Source organism: Psittacula echo (genome assembly GCF_963264785.1).
Source record: "Psittacula echo genome assembly, chromosome: 1".
Taxonomy (NCBI): Eukaryota; Metazoa; Chordata; class Aves; order Psittaciformes; family Psittacidae; genus Psittacula; species Psittacula echo.
The window spans coordinates 167,464,354-167,477,426 of record NC_137735.1 but is presented as its reverse complement, the minus strand read 5'-3'; the positions used below and the strand labels follow the sequence as shown (position 1 = coordinate 167,477,426).

The window sequence follows — 13,073 nt, the reverse complement described above, 5'->3', positions numbered from 1 at the left end:
AAATACTGATCAGCTGCATTGCTTTTAAACAGGAACAACAGAAGCAGAAACCCCTCGCTCAGAACAAGACTCCACAGCAGGGGAGATGGGCAGAGCTCCCTCCTCCCCACCCTATCAGTGCTGGGGTCTCATTCTCACTCTTACAGCCAGGAGCCTGCAGGAATCCCAGAAGCCGGCGCCCCAGTGACCGGCTTCATGGGGGGAACTTTGCTCACACAGAGAGAAAAGAAAAATGAGGAAACTAGAGGCCAAGATTTTGCTTTCTTGACCCCTAAAACACTTCTTGAACCTTCTGATGGTTTCATGAAGAGATCCTCGGGCAGTCAATCGCATCCACCCTGTCCCAGAGACAGCCTCATCCCCCCAGAATCCCAGCAAAGGCTGCACAGCTCCACAGCTGTCACTTTGTGCTGTATTCCCAAACTCTGTGTCCTCCACACACACACCATCTCTTCCCAAGAGCCTTCTGAAACTTCATGCTCCAAGACCCAGCATCATAAGAAGACACACTGATGAGAAATTCCACTCACATCCCTATGTTCCAAACCTTACACTGCAGACCATAACACATCATTTGCTCAACTCCTCAAGAACAACCACCCCTCAAGTCCCCACTGTGTCCCCCCAGATCCTTTCTCCCCTAACCCTCCTCTGTCACCCTCCCCTCTCTGTAGAAGCCAGTCTCACCTCCAGTATCTGGATCATGAAAGTTGGGGTCCAGTCCCTTCTCCAGCAGCCTGCAGACCTTCTCCACATTCAGCACCTGCACATACTCCATGAACTTCTTCAGGTTTGCCTGCAGCCAGGAGAGCCCAGGGAAACACACAACATGGTGTTAGCAGCCTGATACAAAGAAAGAAGCCACCAGAGGAATATCCCCATTCAGGAGACCCAAGGCCCAGAGAAGCTGTGGCTGCCCCATCCCTGGCAGTGTTCAAGGCCAGGTTGGACACAGGGGCTTGGAGCAAGCTGCTCTAGTGGAAGGTGTCCCTGCCCGTGGCAGGGGTTGGAGCTGGAGGAGCTTTAAGGGCCCTTCCAACACAATCCAGGCTGGGGTTCTATGAAAAATAATGGGGCAGCACCCACCAGGAGCCAGGGCAGTGAATATGCAATGGACATGATCCTCCCATTGCTCTCCTCAAGACTGGGAATGCAGGATCAACCCATGGAAAGCATCAGGGACTGCCACCCCACTCTGTCCCAGCGCAATGCCCCTGCTAAAGCACTTTCAGTTCATACACAGCATGCACACCAACACACATGTAACTGGACATGTTTATCCATGGTGCAGTGCAGCACTGGCTGTGGATGGTGCTGAGCTGCATCCCAGCTGTACCCGCATCCTGCTGCAGCATCGGGTCCAGTGGCTGTGTCACTAACTCATCTCACGGGCTTGTCACTCACCTGCCTGCAGAACCTAAACCATATCAGGAGAAACCAAACTATTCCAACACCGACCATTGCTGTACAACGCAATGGGTACAGCTGCTGCACCGGCTGCGTGGAACTGGGCTTTGTGCTTGGTGTCACTGCTGTCTTCCACCCAAGACTAAATCTGTGTGTTCTGAGGGGACAGAGTGCCCAAAAACCCTCCTGTGAGCCTGCCTGGATGTTGCACGTTGTGGTTTTCCCCTTCTCCTCTCTTGGGTAGCTGCACTCGATGAACACATCATTTCATTGCATTTCTGGACTCTAGAAGCTGTAGTTCTGCCAGGCAGACACTTGGACAACCACCGTGTGCAAACACCCAGCTCACACTTTCCCCAGGCAGGTTTTCCAACCTTTGACTGCAAGCTGGCTGGGTTTGGGTTTATTTCACTCAGAGCTGGCAGCAGCTTTGGGACAGGGTCTGACACAGCAGAGACGCTGCGCGTTGGCTGAGGGAAGTCTGTGGGAAAGGCTTGGAGCTGCAGCCCAGGCTCAGGAGCTGCTTTGGCTCCGGGAGCTTCTGTGCAGCTGCTGTGTGCACAAAGTGACTTCACCCAGAGAAAAAAAAACGAGTTTCAACATTTTCCCCTAATTTGATAGAGAAAAATTCTATCTTTTATGGAGAAAAATGAATTCCCAAGTGCTTCACTTCCAATCTTGCTTTGAAGATTGGAAAATAGAAGAAAGACAAATCTGAAAATACCAAATGGGATGCAGAAACCTGCCCGGTTCTTCTCAGAGGCCTCCTGTCCGAAATGCCATCACATATTACTTTGCATATTTTATCTCATCAAGATTTCATTTTCTAGGAGGAAAGCTTCATACTTCTAGAAGCAGCTCTGCAGAGGAGCCTGCATATCCCAAAGCTTGGGTCCCACAAGTTCAGCTGTGCTATTTCTCTCACATGCTGAGGAGGTTGTGGTAAGGAGTCAGTCAGAAAACACCACCCAGATGGAACTTTCCTAGGATGAGACAAATTCATGTTGGGCTGTGAACCCTGCTTAAACCAATTCAATCTCAGGGTGGTCAGTCTCCAGAACCAAACATCTTTTCTCAAGTCAGCACCATGGAGCCACGTTATAAAGCAGCTAGGTCATGTATCCAGCATTACAGAGCCATGCCATGGAGCAGTCAAGTCACATATCTAACATTATAGAGGCATGCTATAGAGCAGCCAGGTCACATATCTAATATTATAGAGCCCTTTGAGCAGTACCTGCCACACTGCCCCATCCCAGCAGAGCCCATGAGTTGAGGCAGAGCCCTGCACTGAGGGAATTCCACTGCGGCCGCGTAGTCCCTGACCCCTCAGCCTGGCTATCTACAGGATGCGGGTGCCACGGGGACACAAAAGGTAACATACAAAGCACCAAACACACAATTCAGGTACAAGGTTCACTCCCCCTAGAATCATGGAACGGTTTGGATTGAAGGGACCTTAAAGCTCCTCCAGCTCCAATCCCTGCCACGGGCAGGGACCCCTTCCACTGGAGCAGCTTGCTCCAAGCCCCTGTGTCCAACCTGGCCTTGAACACTGCCAGGGATGGGGCAGCCACAGCTTCTCTGGGCACCCTGGGCCAGCGCCTCAGCACCCTCACAGGGAAGAACTTCTGCCTTAATCTCCAACCTGAACTTCCCCTGTTTCAGTTTGAACCCATCACCCCTTGTCCTATCAATACAGTCCCTGATGAAGAGTCCCTCTCCAGCATCCTTGTAGCCTCCTTCAGACCCTGGAAGCTGCTCCACGCAGCTGGTCTCCACGCAGCTTCTCTTCTCCAGGCTGAACAGCCCCAACTTTCTCAGCCTGTCTGCATGCGGGAGGTGCTCCAGCCCCTGATCATCCTCATGGCCTCCTCTGGACTTGCTCCAACAGCTCCATGTCCTTCTTATGCTGAAGATACCAGCACTGCACATAGTGCTGCAAGGGGGGTCTCACCAGACTGCAGCAGAAGGGTAGGATCCCCCCATGACGTGCTGGAGGAGGTGATCCTTAGTGCCCAGGGACAGCAGTGCAGCAAGGCAAGAGCCAAGAAAAGCAGGGATTTACCAAGACAGCTGATCCCCTGGTGCAAAGCACGGCCCTGCACCCCATCCCAACAGTGCTGCCCATCCCTGGATGCTCCCTCGCATCCCTTGGGATGCACCGGCCCCGGCTGGGCTGCCAGGACAGACGCAACACCACCATGGGACAGGGAGCACAAGAACCACCAGATAGAGGGTGAAATGGGTTGGATCACCCACACAAGAGGTACTGGGAACATCTACACACAGTGTAAGTGATTCCCACAGCACCAGACCTCATGACCAGTGTGGGAGAGGATGATGGCCTCAACTGCAGGCACAAGCACTGCCCTTCCAGGGGGTAAAACATTGCCCCAACCCTCGCTGCTCAGGGTCACTTCTCCCTCAGAGCTCTCTCGCCTCTCAAGTGACTGGAAGCAAAATCCATCTCCTGCTTTGAGTCCCTTCAGCTCATGCAGAACAGAAGCCCTGCAGGAAACCACAGCTGCTGCCAGCAATAGCACTGTGGGGACTGACAACTCCAGCACCCGCCCCCAGGACACCAGCCCAAAATGCCTCTTCCCATCGCCTGGCTGCATAGATTTAACCCTGCTCCTTCCACTCCCGCCTGTCCACACCCCTCAGTTCCTCCCCGCTGCCCTTCAGCAGATGATGTGAACCCATCCCAAGAGATGATGCTTCGAGTGTGGCCCCACTAAACCCCTGTGGCCAAGAACAGCAGTGCCACGGGAGACTGAGATGAGCTCTTAGGCAGAAGCTCTTCCCTGTGAGGGTGCTGAGGCGCTGGCACAGGGTGCCCAGAGAAGCTGTGGCTGCCCCATCCCTGGCAGTGTTCAAGGCCAGGTTGGACACAGGGGCTTGGAGCAAGCTGCTCTAGTGGAAGGTGTCCCTGCCCGTGGCAGGGGTTGGAGCTGGAGGACCTTTGAGGTCCTTTCCAATACAAACCAATTCCATGATTCCTGGGGGCTCCAGTGACTGAGATACAGCCCAACACTGTACTTTGGCATATGCAATAGTGGCTCAGAGCAGTTCTGCTTTTATGGTCCCACCAGATACATCCCAGTCACTAACCTGAAGTTCTGCTCTTGAGGGTCTGCCAGTGCCTCTCATTCACATCCCCAGGAACACATCCTACCCAGCAGCACCCAGCAGCACTCTGCTCACATGTATTCCTGGGTTTCCCAGGCCTCGGGAACTGAAAGCATTTCTTGGCATCAGGAAGCTGATGCACTGTATCAGCTTTTAATGGTACCTTTCAGAAAGAAAGCTGAAGAGCCAATGCATGAGCAAAGGAGGATGCAGAGAGGCATCCTCACTCTGGGAGCTGCATTCTCCTGTGTACATGTTTGTTTGTCACCAGTGTCCTGTGCACCAGGCACGCATGAATGTGTTTCCACATGGAATTTCCCTTCGGGGGAAATCAATGCCTACCCTGCATTTCCAGCTGAAGAACAGAGAAGGTTTATTCAGCTTTCCAAGGTCTCAGACCAAATCCACAGCAGTGCTTCAGAAATCATTAATAAAGGCCAGAGATTTAACCAGTTAATGTTCACACGGAACAAACATCCCTTTCCATCACTTGGAGCTACCCATCGGCTACGGACATGAAGCTCGGGCCCACGTTCAGGGGTTGCTGCAGTCCACAGATCTGACGCTATGAGAAGGCAGGACACCAGCACAGGGATGCCTCACCCTCCCTGCACCCCGTCCCTCCCACCGGCTGTGTGGCAAGAGCAACTCAGGCCACTGGGCAGCAGCAAACAGACACTCATCGATCCCACAGGAAAGTCAAACCGTCTATTTGGACTGCAGGGAACTGGAGGAGCTTTAAGGTCCCTTCCAACCCAAACCACCCTGTGATTCCATGGTTCTGTGTGCTTCTTGCCACAGAGGGGGGCCCAGGACACAGATGCCGCCTATGGCAGTGCAAACCAGCAAGCAGAAAGAGACCACCATGTTTCATCCTCAAGTCTTGGATCCTTGCCCCAGCTTTGATCACCTTCAGCCACTGTTAACACAAACCCCCCCTCTGGCCTGGGAATCACGGCCCTTCCATTCCCCCATCACACACTGCCTCCACCAGCACACACCATGCCAGCATGCACGGCTGCTCCCACATCCAGCTCCAGCAGCCCATCTCTTCCCAAGGGCCTTCCCAGCCTGTGCCATCCTTTCTGCTGCCTCCTCCCTGCACCACCATGGTCATGGTGTTTGCTGCCCTCACCCAGGTCAGAGCTATGACTTGCCCCACATCCCATTGCCCCCCGGAGCAGGGCCACTGCCCCCTCCGCACACACCAGCCCCAACAGGAAAGCTGGTGACAGTCACACTGCGGGTGTTGTCCACCAGGGTGATGCTGCCTTGTTGCTCCGTCACCCAGGGCCTGCCTGTAGTCCCTGCCCACACCCCAGCACACACCAAGGTGCTGCTCTCCTATACAGGTAGCTCATATCACAAGGGATCACTGTCCATGGCCAGCGCTGCTGGCTCTATGCTGCCCATCACCTACAGCACCTTTCCAAGGTGGGAACATCCCAAGTCTCTTGGTAACACAATGTCCTTTGTGCACATTTGGTAAATGCCGAGGATTTTGTGTCTCAGCACAATGGGATTGCCCTTTCCCAGCACACAGGTTTTGCACTCCCATTTCTGAATGGTCTCCCGAATTCAGTGGGAAAAGCACCCGTAAGAGCTGTCACAGCCTGTGGGTCCCAGGAGGCACAAGGGGCTGAGGCCGACTGACTGGGTTTACAACTCACTTGTTACTGCCAGCAACACAAGAACCAGCTTCCTCACTTCTCAGAACACGTTCCCTGGCACTCAACAAAAGGAGGGTTTTATTTGTCTGGCTTTTCTCTTTTAATGGCAGTAAAGAATCAGGCTTCAAGGTCATGAAAAGATTCAAGCAGTGCATCCTACCAAAGTCAGCTCTGAACTCGGAGCAGTTTCATACTGCACTCTCATTCACATGAGGCCATCAGCCCTAGGCCTAAAAATTTCACACATGCCACAGCCTCAGGAGAGGTCTCACCATTCTTTTGGGCTAATCCTTCACAGCCCTTTAAATTACTGCATCTCACAGAAAAGAGCATCTCCCTGCCCGAGCTATCGGATTCTCTACAAGTAAAAGGGAAGACTCAGGTGCAGAGTGAATGCATGGGCTGCAGCACCACAGGAGCATCATCTTGTGCATCTGCTCTCAGAGGAAAACACCAGCCCTGAACACACAGAGGGCAGCAGAAATTCCTGCTCAGCTGAGCTGACATGAGCGGGCACAGGCCTGGTCATGCCTGCAGTGCTGGAGGAGCCAGAGACACCTTCCCACCATGTTCAACATGGGAATGAGCCCCTGCTCCTAACCTGCCAGCAGCCCTACAGTCCCACAGCATCCCTCCATGGGGTCAGTGACATGGTGGGTAGGTGGATTGAGATGAGCTCTTAGGCAGAAGCTCTTCCCTGTGAGGGTGCTGAGGCGCTGGCACAGGGTGCCCAGAGAAGCTGTGGCTGCCCCATCCCTGGCAGTGTTCAAGGCCAGGTTGGACACAGGGGCTTGGCACAAGCTGCTCTAGGGGAAGGTGTCCCTGTCCGTGGCAGGGGGTTGGAACTGAATGAACTTTAAGTTCCCTTCCAACCCAAACCTTTCTATGACCTTGTGATGATTCTCTGTCCTCCCATAGCCCCTCTCCCAGTGGAGCTCAGTGGAAGCAGCTCAGCAGAGGGGCAGAAGCAGCACCATGCTCTTCACTCACGGTCTCTTGCCAGTTTCCTCTCTGCCATCCCAGAGAGGAGCCCTTGTCCCTCCATTCTCTGACCCCTCCCTCCCTCAAGCCACAGGCCAGGATCCTGCACGCACATCATCTGCTCTCACCCTCTCCCAGTACAGCAGCATCGGTCTGTGCTGGGCAGGTACATCACAGCGATTCTCAGCACCAGCATCACTCCAACACAACACGTCTCTCGCTCGTACCCTCATGTGCAGGAGCAGCCTCAGCAGGATGAGGGCTCCTCTCTGTGCTCAAAGTACCAGGGAGCCCACAGGCTCTGGGGACACCCCAGCCAAAGAAGCCACCCTTCTGATGGAGACAAAGGCAGAAGCAGGAGCACACCCAATGCCAAATGGTTTAAAATAAAGGAACAACATGAAGGGAATTTGGTTTTTAAGTGGAAATTAAAGCACTGGGTTAAGTGAGTATTTAATACAGTACATTCACAGCTCCTGCACACGTGTGGGGAACCCCCTGGCTGCTGCCGCCCGGGTCCCCTTGAGGCCAGCACCTCCAGCCCTGCCTCCACAGCCTGCGGCTGGTGGGGCTCAGGAGGACCATGATTCATGCTTCCTGGCGCCAGGAAGATGCTGAGAGCTTTCCAGATTTGCTGCCTGGATATTCTTACGCCACCAGACGGAAGCCTTGTGACTCGTCTTTGTGACTCAAACCTGAACCCATTTTGTTTCTTGTTTCTGCAGCTCTGCAAACCGGAGACAGAGAATCTGCTGCTTCCCACGGAGATTTTCACCTTTCAGAGAATCCAGACTGGTTTGTGTTGGAAGAGAGCTTAAAGCTTACCCAGCTCCAACACCTTCCACTGGAGCAGCTTGCTCCAAGCCCCTGTGTCCAGCCTGGCCTTGAACACTGCCAGGGATGGGGCAGCCACAGCTTCTCTGGGCACCCTGTGCCAGCGCCTCAGCACCCTCACAGGGAAGAGCTTCTGCCTAAGAGCTCATCTCAGTCTCCCCTCTGGCAGGTTAAAGCCATTCCCCTTGGCCTGTCCCTACAGGCCCTTGTCCAAAGCCCCTCTCCAGGTTTCTTTTTCACAAGCCCTGGTCCTCACAGGGGACTTCAACCTGCTGGAGGGACAGCAAGGCACAGGCAATCTAGGGGGTTCCTGGAATGCATTGATGATCACTTCCTTCTCCAAGTGATTTTCACCTTTGAGTGAAAACCCTTTGGGAAGTTTTCCTCCTTTCTGCTCTACTCTGTGGCTACACCTTGCTCAGCTCTTGCTGCTGTACCTGTTCACTGAACATTTACAAGCCCTCCACACAAGGTCCAACCCCATCAGCCTCTCCACACCACCGCTCCTTGCCCCAACCCAGTCTGATGGGTCTGTAGTGTCCTCGTGCCACCAGCAGTTCCAGTGACACCCAGCAGTGCAGTGGCCACCAAGTCCAGCTCCATCCTCCTGCCTCACAGCTCCCATGGCCCTGGCCTCTCAGGAACCAGCAGTGACCCCACAGGGCCACTTGCCATCACAAGGCAAATTATTAGTAGCAGCAGAAATCTGATGGTTCCAGGCCTCTCCACAATCGCTGATTTCTGTTTCTAAAGCAAGAAATGACGCTGGAGACAACCACAATGCAAGGGGAGAAGCAATGCGAGAGGGCATCCAGTCAACACACACTCAAGACCTGGTCTCATTGGCATCCCTGACCCTCCACTGTGCCAACCAGGGTGTTCCTGGCAGCAGTGCTGGTGGCTTTGGCACATCCCTCCTCCAGAAAACACCCCTGCACCCAAAGCACCATTCCTGTTCTCCAAACACCTGGATGGTCCATCCAGTGCCTGCACTGGACACACACCTCAATTGCTGCCTGTGACACATGGGGGCTGCAGCAGACCCAGAGTACTTTCTACTTCACTTGTGGGTCCCACCAGTGAAACCCTCACCCAGACACATGGGTTAAGCCAGGAGCAGTGTGTGAGCAGAGGCGTGCTGCAGCCTCCCGGGTGGGAGGGGAAGGTGCGCTCTCAATGTGCACATTGTGCTCTCCTCCACACCAGGGAACAAAGCTCCTCTTCAGCCACCTCCATGTGTTCCTCTGCCCCCACCCCAGGGACCCCCAGCTCTCCCGCAAAGCCCAGTCCAGCTTTGCGAGTCCCTCCCTGTGTGCCCATCCCACCACGGCTCAATGGGTGCTCCAGCCCATGCCCCCTCCCACACTACCCCAGGTTCAGCAAGCACCATCATCCCTCGGGAGCCTGGCAAAGCAGGGAGGAACAGAACATCCCCAAACCCAACATCCCCCCTGCAACAGGCCACCACCAGGCACCAAATGCCACCATTATAGGCTAGCCTCCAGCCTTACCTTCGTATGGAGCTTGGCAAACTGCTTGTCATCCAGCAGAGTCTGGGTGTACACACGCCTCTTGTATCGGAACTACAAGAGGAAGAATGGCAGAGCTGAGATGGACAAAATGCACTCGGCATCAGCCTGCTCTGGAGCAAACATCAGCCTAAAGAAGTCGTTTGGTCCGGAGCTGCAAATAGCAGAAGTCACTGCTCTTCTCAGGATTTGCTCTAGGAGTTAACTGCTTTCCTCACTAAAGAAATTTGGACCAGTTTCTGATACGGATCTGCCTGGCTTCAACTTCCAGTGTGGGCTTTGTTCTGCTCTTCCCAGCGAACTGGGGACCTTTCTGCCAGCGGGACGGACAGTTCTTACACAGGTCTAGAGGTGACTCCCTTGCAGTTGGCTGAGCTCTCAATCTCTCATTGAGGGATCTTCTGTCCTCACATCATTTCTGCACTCTTTCTGTGCCATTCTCTTCCTAAAGTTGTTTCAAGTGCATTGGTGTTCCCAAACACTGCTCCAATATGAACCCCTTCCACCCCAACCACTCCTGAACACAGCTCCCTGCTTGTCAGGGGACACGCAGAAGGGTTACAGGGTCATGTTGTGCCACACTGGGAATTGCTGCGTTTCCTTGGCCAAAAGGCTCAGAAATCTTCAGAAGCTTTATATTCCACACTGGGAATGCTTGTCCCTGGATGTTTGCCATTTGGCTGACCTAGAGCGTGCTTTGATGGGACCCACACTTAGCCAATGACCCAGACAGCACAGTCAACGTTACATTCCCTGCCAAACCCTGTGTAATCAGACTTTACCAGCAGATCCCTGGGGCAATCACATCAAGCTTGACACCAGGAAACCCCACCAGAAATAAATCTGTGCAGCGGTGACCACAGTGACAACTGCTTTCTACCATTGACCGAGCCAGTGGCGCTTGGTCTACGGATGGTTTACAGTGCTGATCCTGGGCTGGAATATCGTGTACAACAAAACCAAGGCCCCCAGCTGGCTGCCACCTTTGTCTGGTTATCTTCATCAAGCAGAATTACAAGTTCCTTAAAGAATGAAATTGGATTTGTTTGAGGAGATCTTCCCTCAATGCATGAATTGTATTCTGAGATTTGCAGTTACTATTGACTTAATCCTTCATCAGCGTCTCATTAGTTCAGCTGGGACTGACACCATGTTATCTTTGGACTGCAGTTACTAAGCTCATCCCACTTACTTTTCAATGCTGGCAAAACACCAGCACATTTTCAGTCTATCACAGACTGCACTGGGCAGATGTTTTCTCACATAACTTCTTCCTTTTTCAATCATTCTAAGGTAAAAGTTGTCTTGCCCACTGATGTACAGACATCAGTTGGGCCTTGGCAGATGCTGTCAGTGTCAGGATCCTCTGTGCATCCCTGTGCAGCCATGAAGCATCCTCCAGTGGCTCCTCTTCACACCCAGCCCCAGATTACTTTGCCCATGGACCAGGTTGATGCAGGGAGGACAAACAGGTGCAAGAACTTCCAGGTCTCATTCCCATGTACAAGATGCGTGCACTGAATGTATGATGATCAGTGATGGGGAGAACACACACGTGTGTTTGGCCTGCAAGCAAAGTAACTACCTCACTGAGGAGGGCACAGTGACAGAAGATAAACCCCAGTAAGATATTATGGGATATGGCCAATACCCCCAAACATGGGGTGACTGGATCTCAGCAGACGGCAAGTAGACCTCTGGGTTGGACATTCCTTGCTCACAAACACGCTGTGCTGCAGCTGTATCCTGATAAAGGAATGTGGAATTCCTGCAGCTCTCCCTGCCTCACAGCAGCGCCAGCATCCTAACTCTCCAGGGAACTACTGCACATACCTGCTTTAATGCCATTTCCTTGTCAATGTCCCCAAAGCCCTCACTTATGTGATTACCTTCATCTGCAGCCCCGAGGGCTCATTTATCACTGGTTCAGGACACCTCAGTGGTGTCAGCACAGGATTTGTGTCTTGTAAACAAGACTCTGGATTTGGTTTTTCAATAGGATTCTCCAGCGCTCCACTGCCATTCTGAGCAAGTTATGAAGAATCAAAATGACACACGGCAAATACCCGTGTCGAGTCTGTATTCAGATGTATGTGCTAAGACACCAAGTGTGGACATGATGCTGAATTACACAAAACCAAAGCATTAAAGCCTGTATAAGGAACATTGAGGAATTTGCTACCTCGGAGGTTTATTTGCAAGCATTCCTAATGTTGTTCCAAATGTTTTTGTCTACATTAAATGTTAGTTTGATCAGAAATTGTGCTGCACTTTCTTCCCAAATTAGTTGGGATTAAGTGTAATAACAGCACTCACACTTGAATGTACAAGAGCTTGTGCAGCTTAAACGCGTAAAGCCTCCTAAAGAGACTTTGTGACAAAATATAGCACAAGATCCCTGAGTTTAGAAGTCCACGTGCGGATAAGTGGAGTTCCATTGCAGTCAGTGGAGATGTCCACAGTGACAGGCACTGGAGTCCAAGAAGTGATGCAGGTCTCCGTAGGATAAACCCCTTCCTGTGGCCACCTGAATCCCAGCCCAAGGCAAAGCCTATTAGTGGTTGTAAATATGGAGTGAATTCAGTTAATGTCTGTTCTAGGTAATTGGAACAGAAATCAGAACAGATCATCCCCTGTGTTCATCACACCAGTGAGGCCCATGCAGGGACACTCAGAGCACACAGTGGTGTCCCAGTCCCTGCAGTAACTGCAAGTTAAATATCAAAGTCCTTCAACCTCCCATTCAGAGCCCTCCCTGTGATTTTCCCTCTGTGCCTACAAGACTGACTTTCCTTTTCCTGCAATTCCCCCTGGCAGCCACGGGGCAGTAGAAGGAAAGGAACTGTGATCACCAGGGCCAGAAAAGCGGGAAGCTGTTCCGGGGGCTGTGATGGATGATGTGGAGCTCTTGAGCAGTCACGAGCAACCAAAACTCAGAGCATTTGCCTCAGCTTTCCCTCAGTGAATTCCTCATGAGTAAACACACACCCACACGGGATCCTGTGCTCCCAGTCCCGGAAGAGAAATGGGGAAAAGGCAGGGGGGAGGGAACAGTGGGCACTGATATCTGAGGTGTCTATAGAGACTACAGGGATCAGAGAAGCCCTACATGCTTACATAAACATATAGGTGCATGAATATATATGTCCATATGTTTATACATAGATAGATAGATAGATAGATAGATAGATAGATAGATAGACGTGCATTTTAAAGAGCAAAGCACACAGAAGCTGGGTACCTCCAAGTAGGGAACAGGAGTGTCTGGATTCAGGGGGTACTCCCTCAGCAGGCGCTCCTCATCCAGAAACTTCCCGGCCCGGCCGTTGAAGGCTGGCTGGAAGAGCCCATAGTTGAGAACATCCTTCAGGCTGTGGTTCAAAGTGCAGAGGATGCGCTGCTTGGAAACCCACACGGGAACATCTGGATTCAACCGTAGACACTTCTGCGGAGAGACACAGAGAGTGATTAGAGACGGGCATCACACCAAGGGCCTCACAGCTCCTCCCAGGAACTGTCA

The 13,073-nt window shown here is 52.5% G+C and overlaps 1 protein-coding gene across 1 annotated transcript in view; it reads right to left on the bottom strand.

The window, feature by feature from the left end:
* Positions 1–13,073, bottom strand: part of SHANK3 (SH3 and multiple ankyrin repeat domains 3) — a gene marked incomplete at both ends in the record, with an annotated part of 299,554 nt that overhangs the window by 264,018 nt on the left and 22,463 nt on the right. Inside the window, 3 exons of the mRNA XM_080626849.1 lie at positions 688–796; positions 9,536–9,607; positions 12,795–12,998. Of these exons, the coding sequence (XP_080482975.1) occupies positions 688–796; positions 9,536–9,607; positions 12,795–12,998 (385 nt within the window). The remainder of the gene's footprint in view (positions 1–687; positions 797–9,535; positions 9,608–12,794; positions 12,999–13,073) is intronic.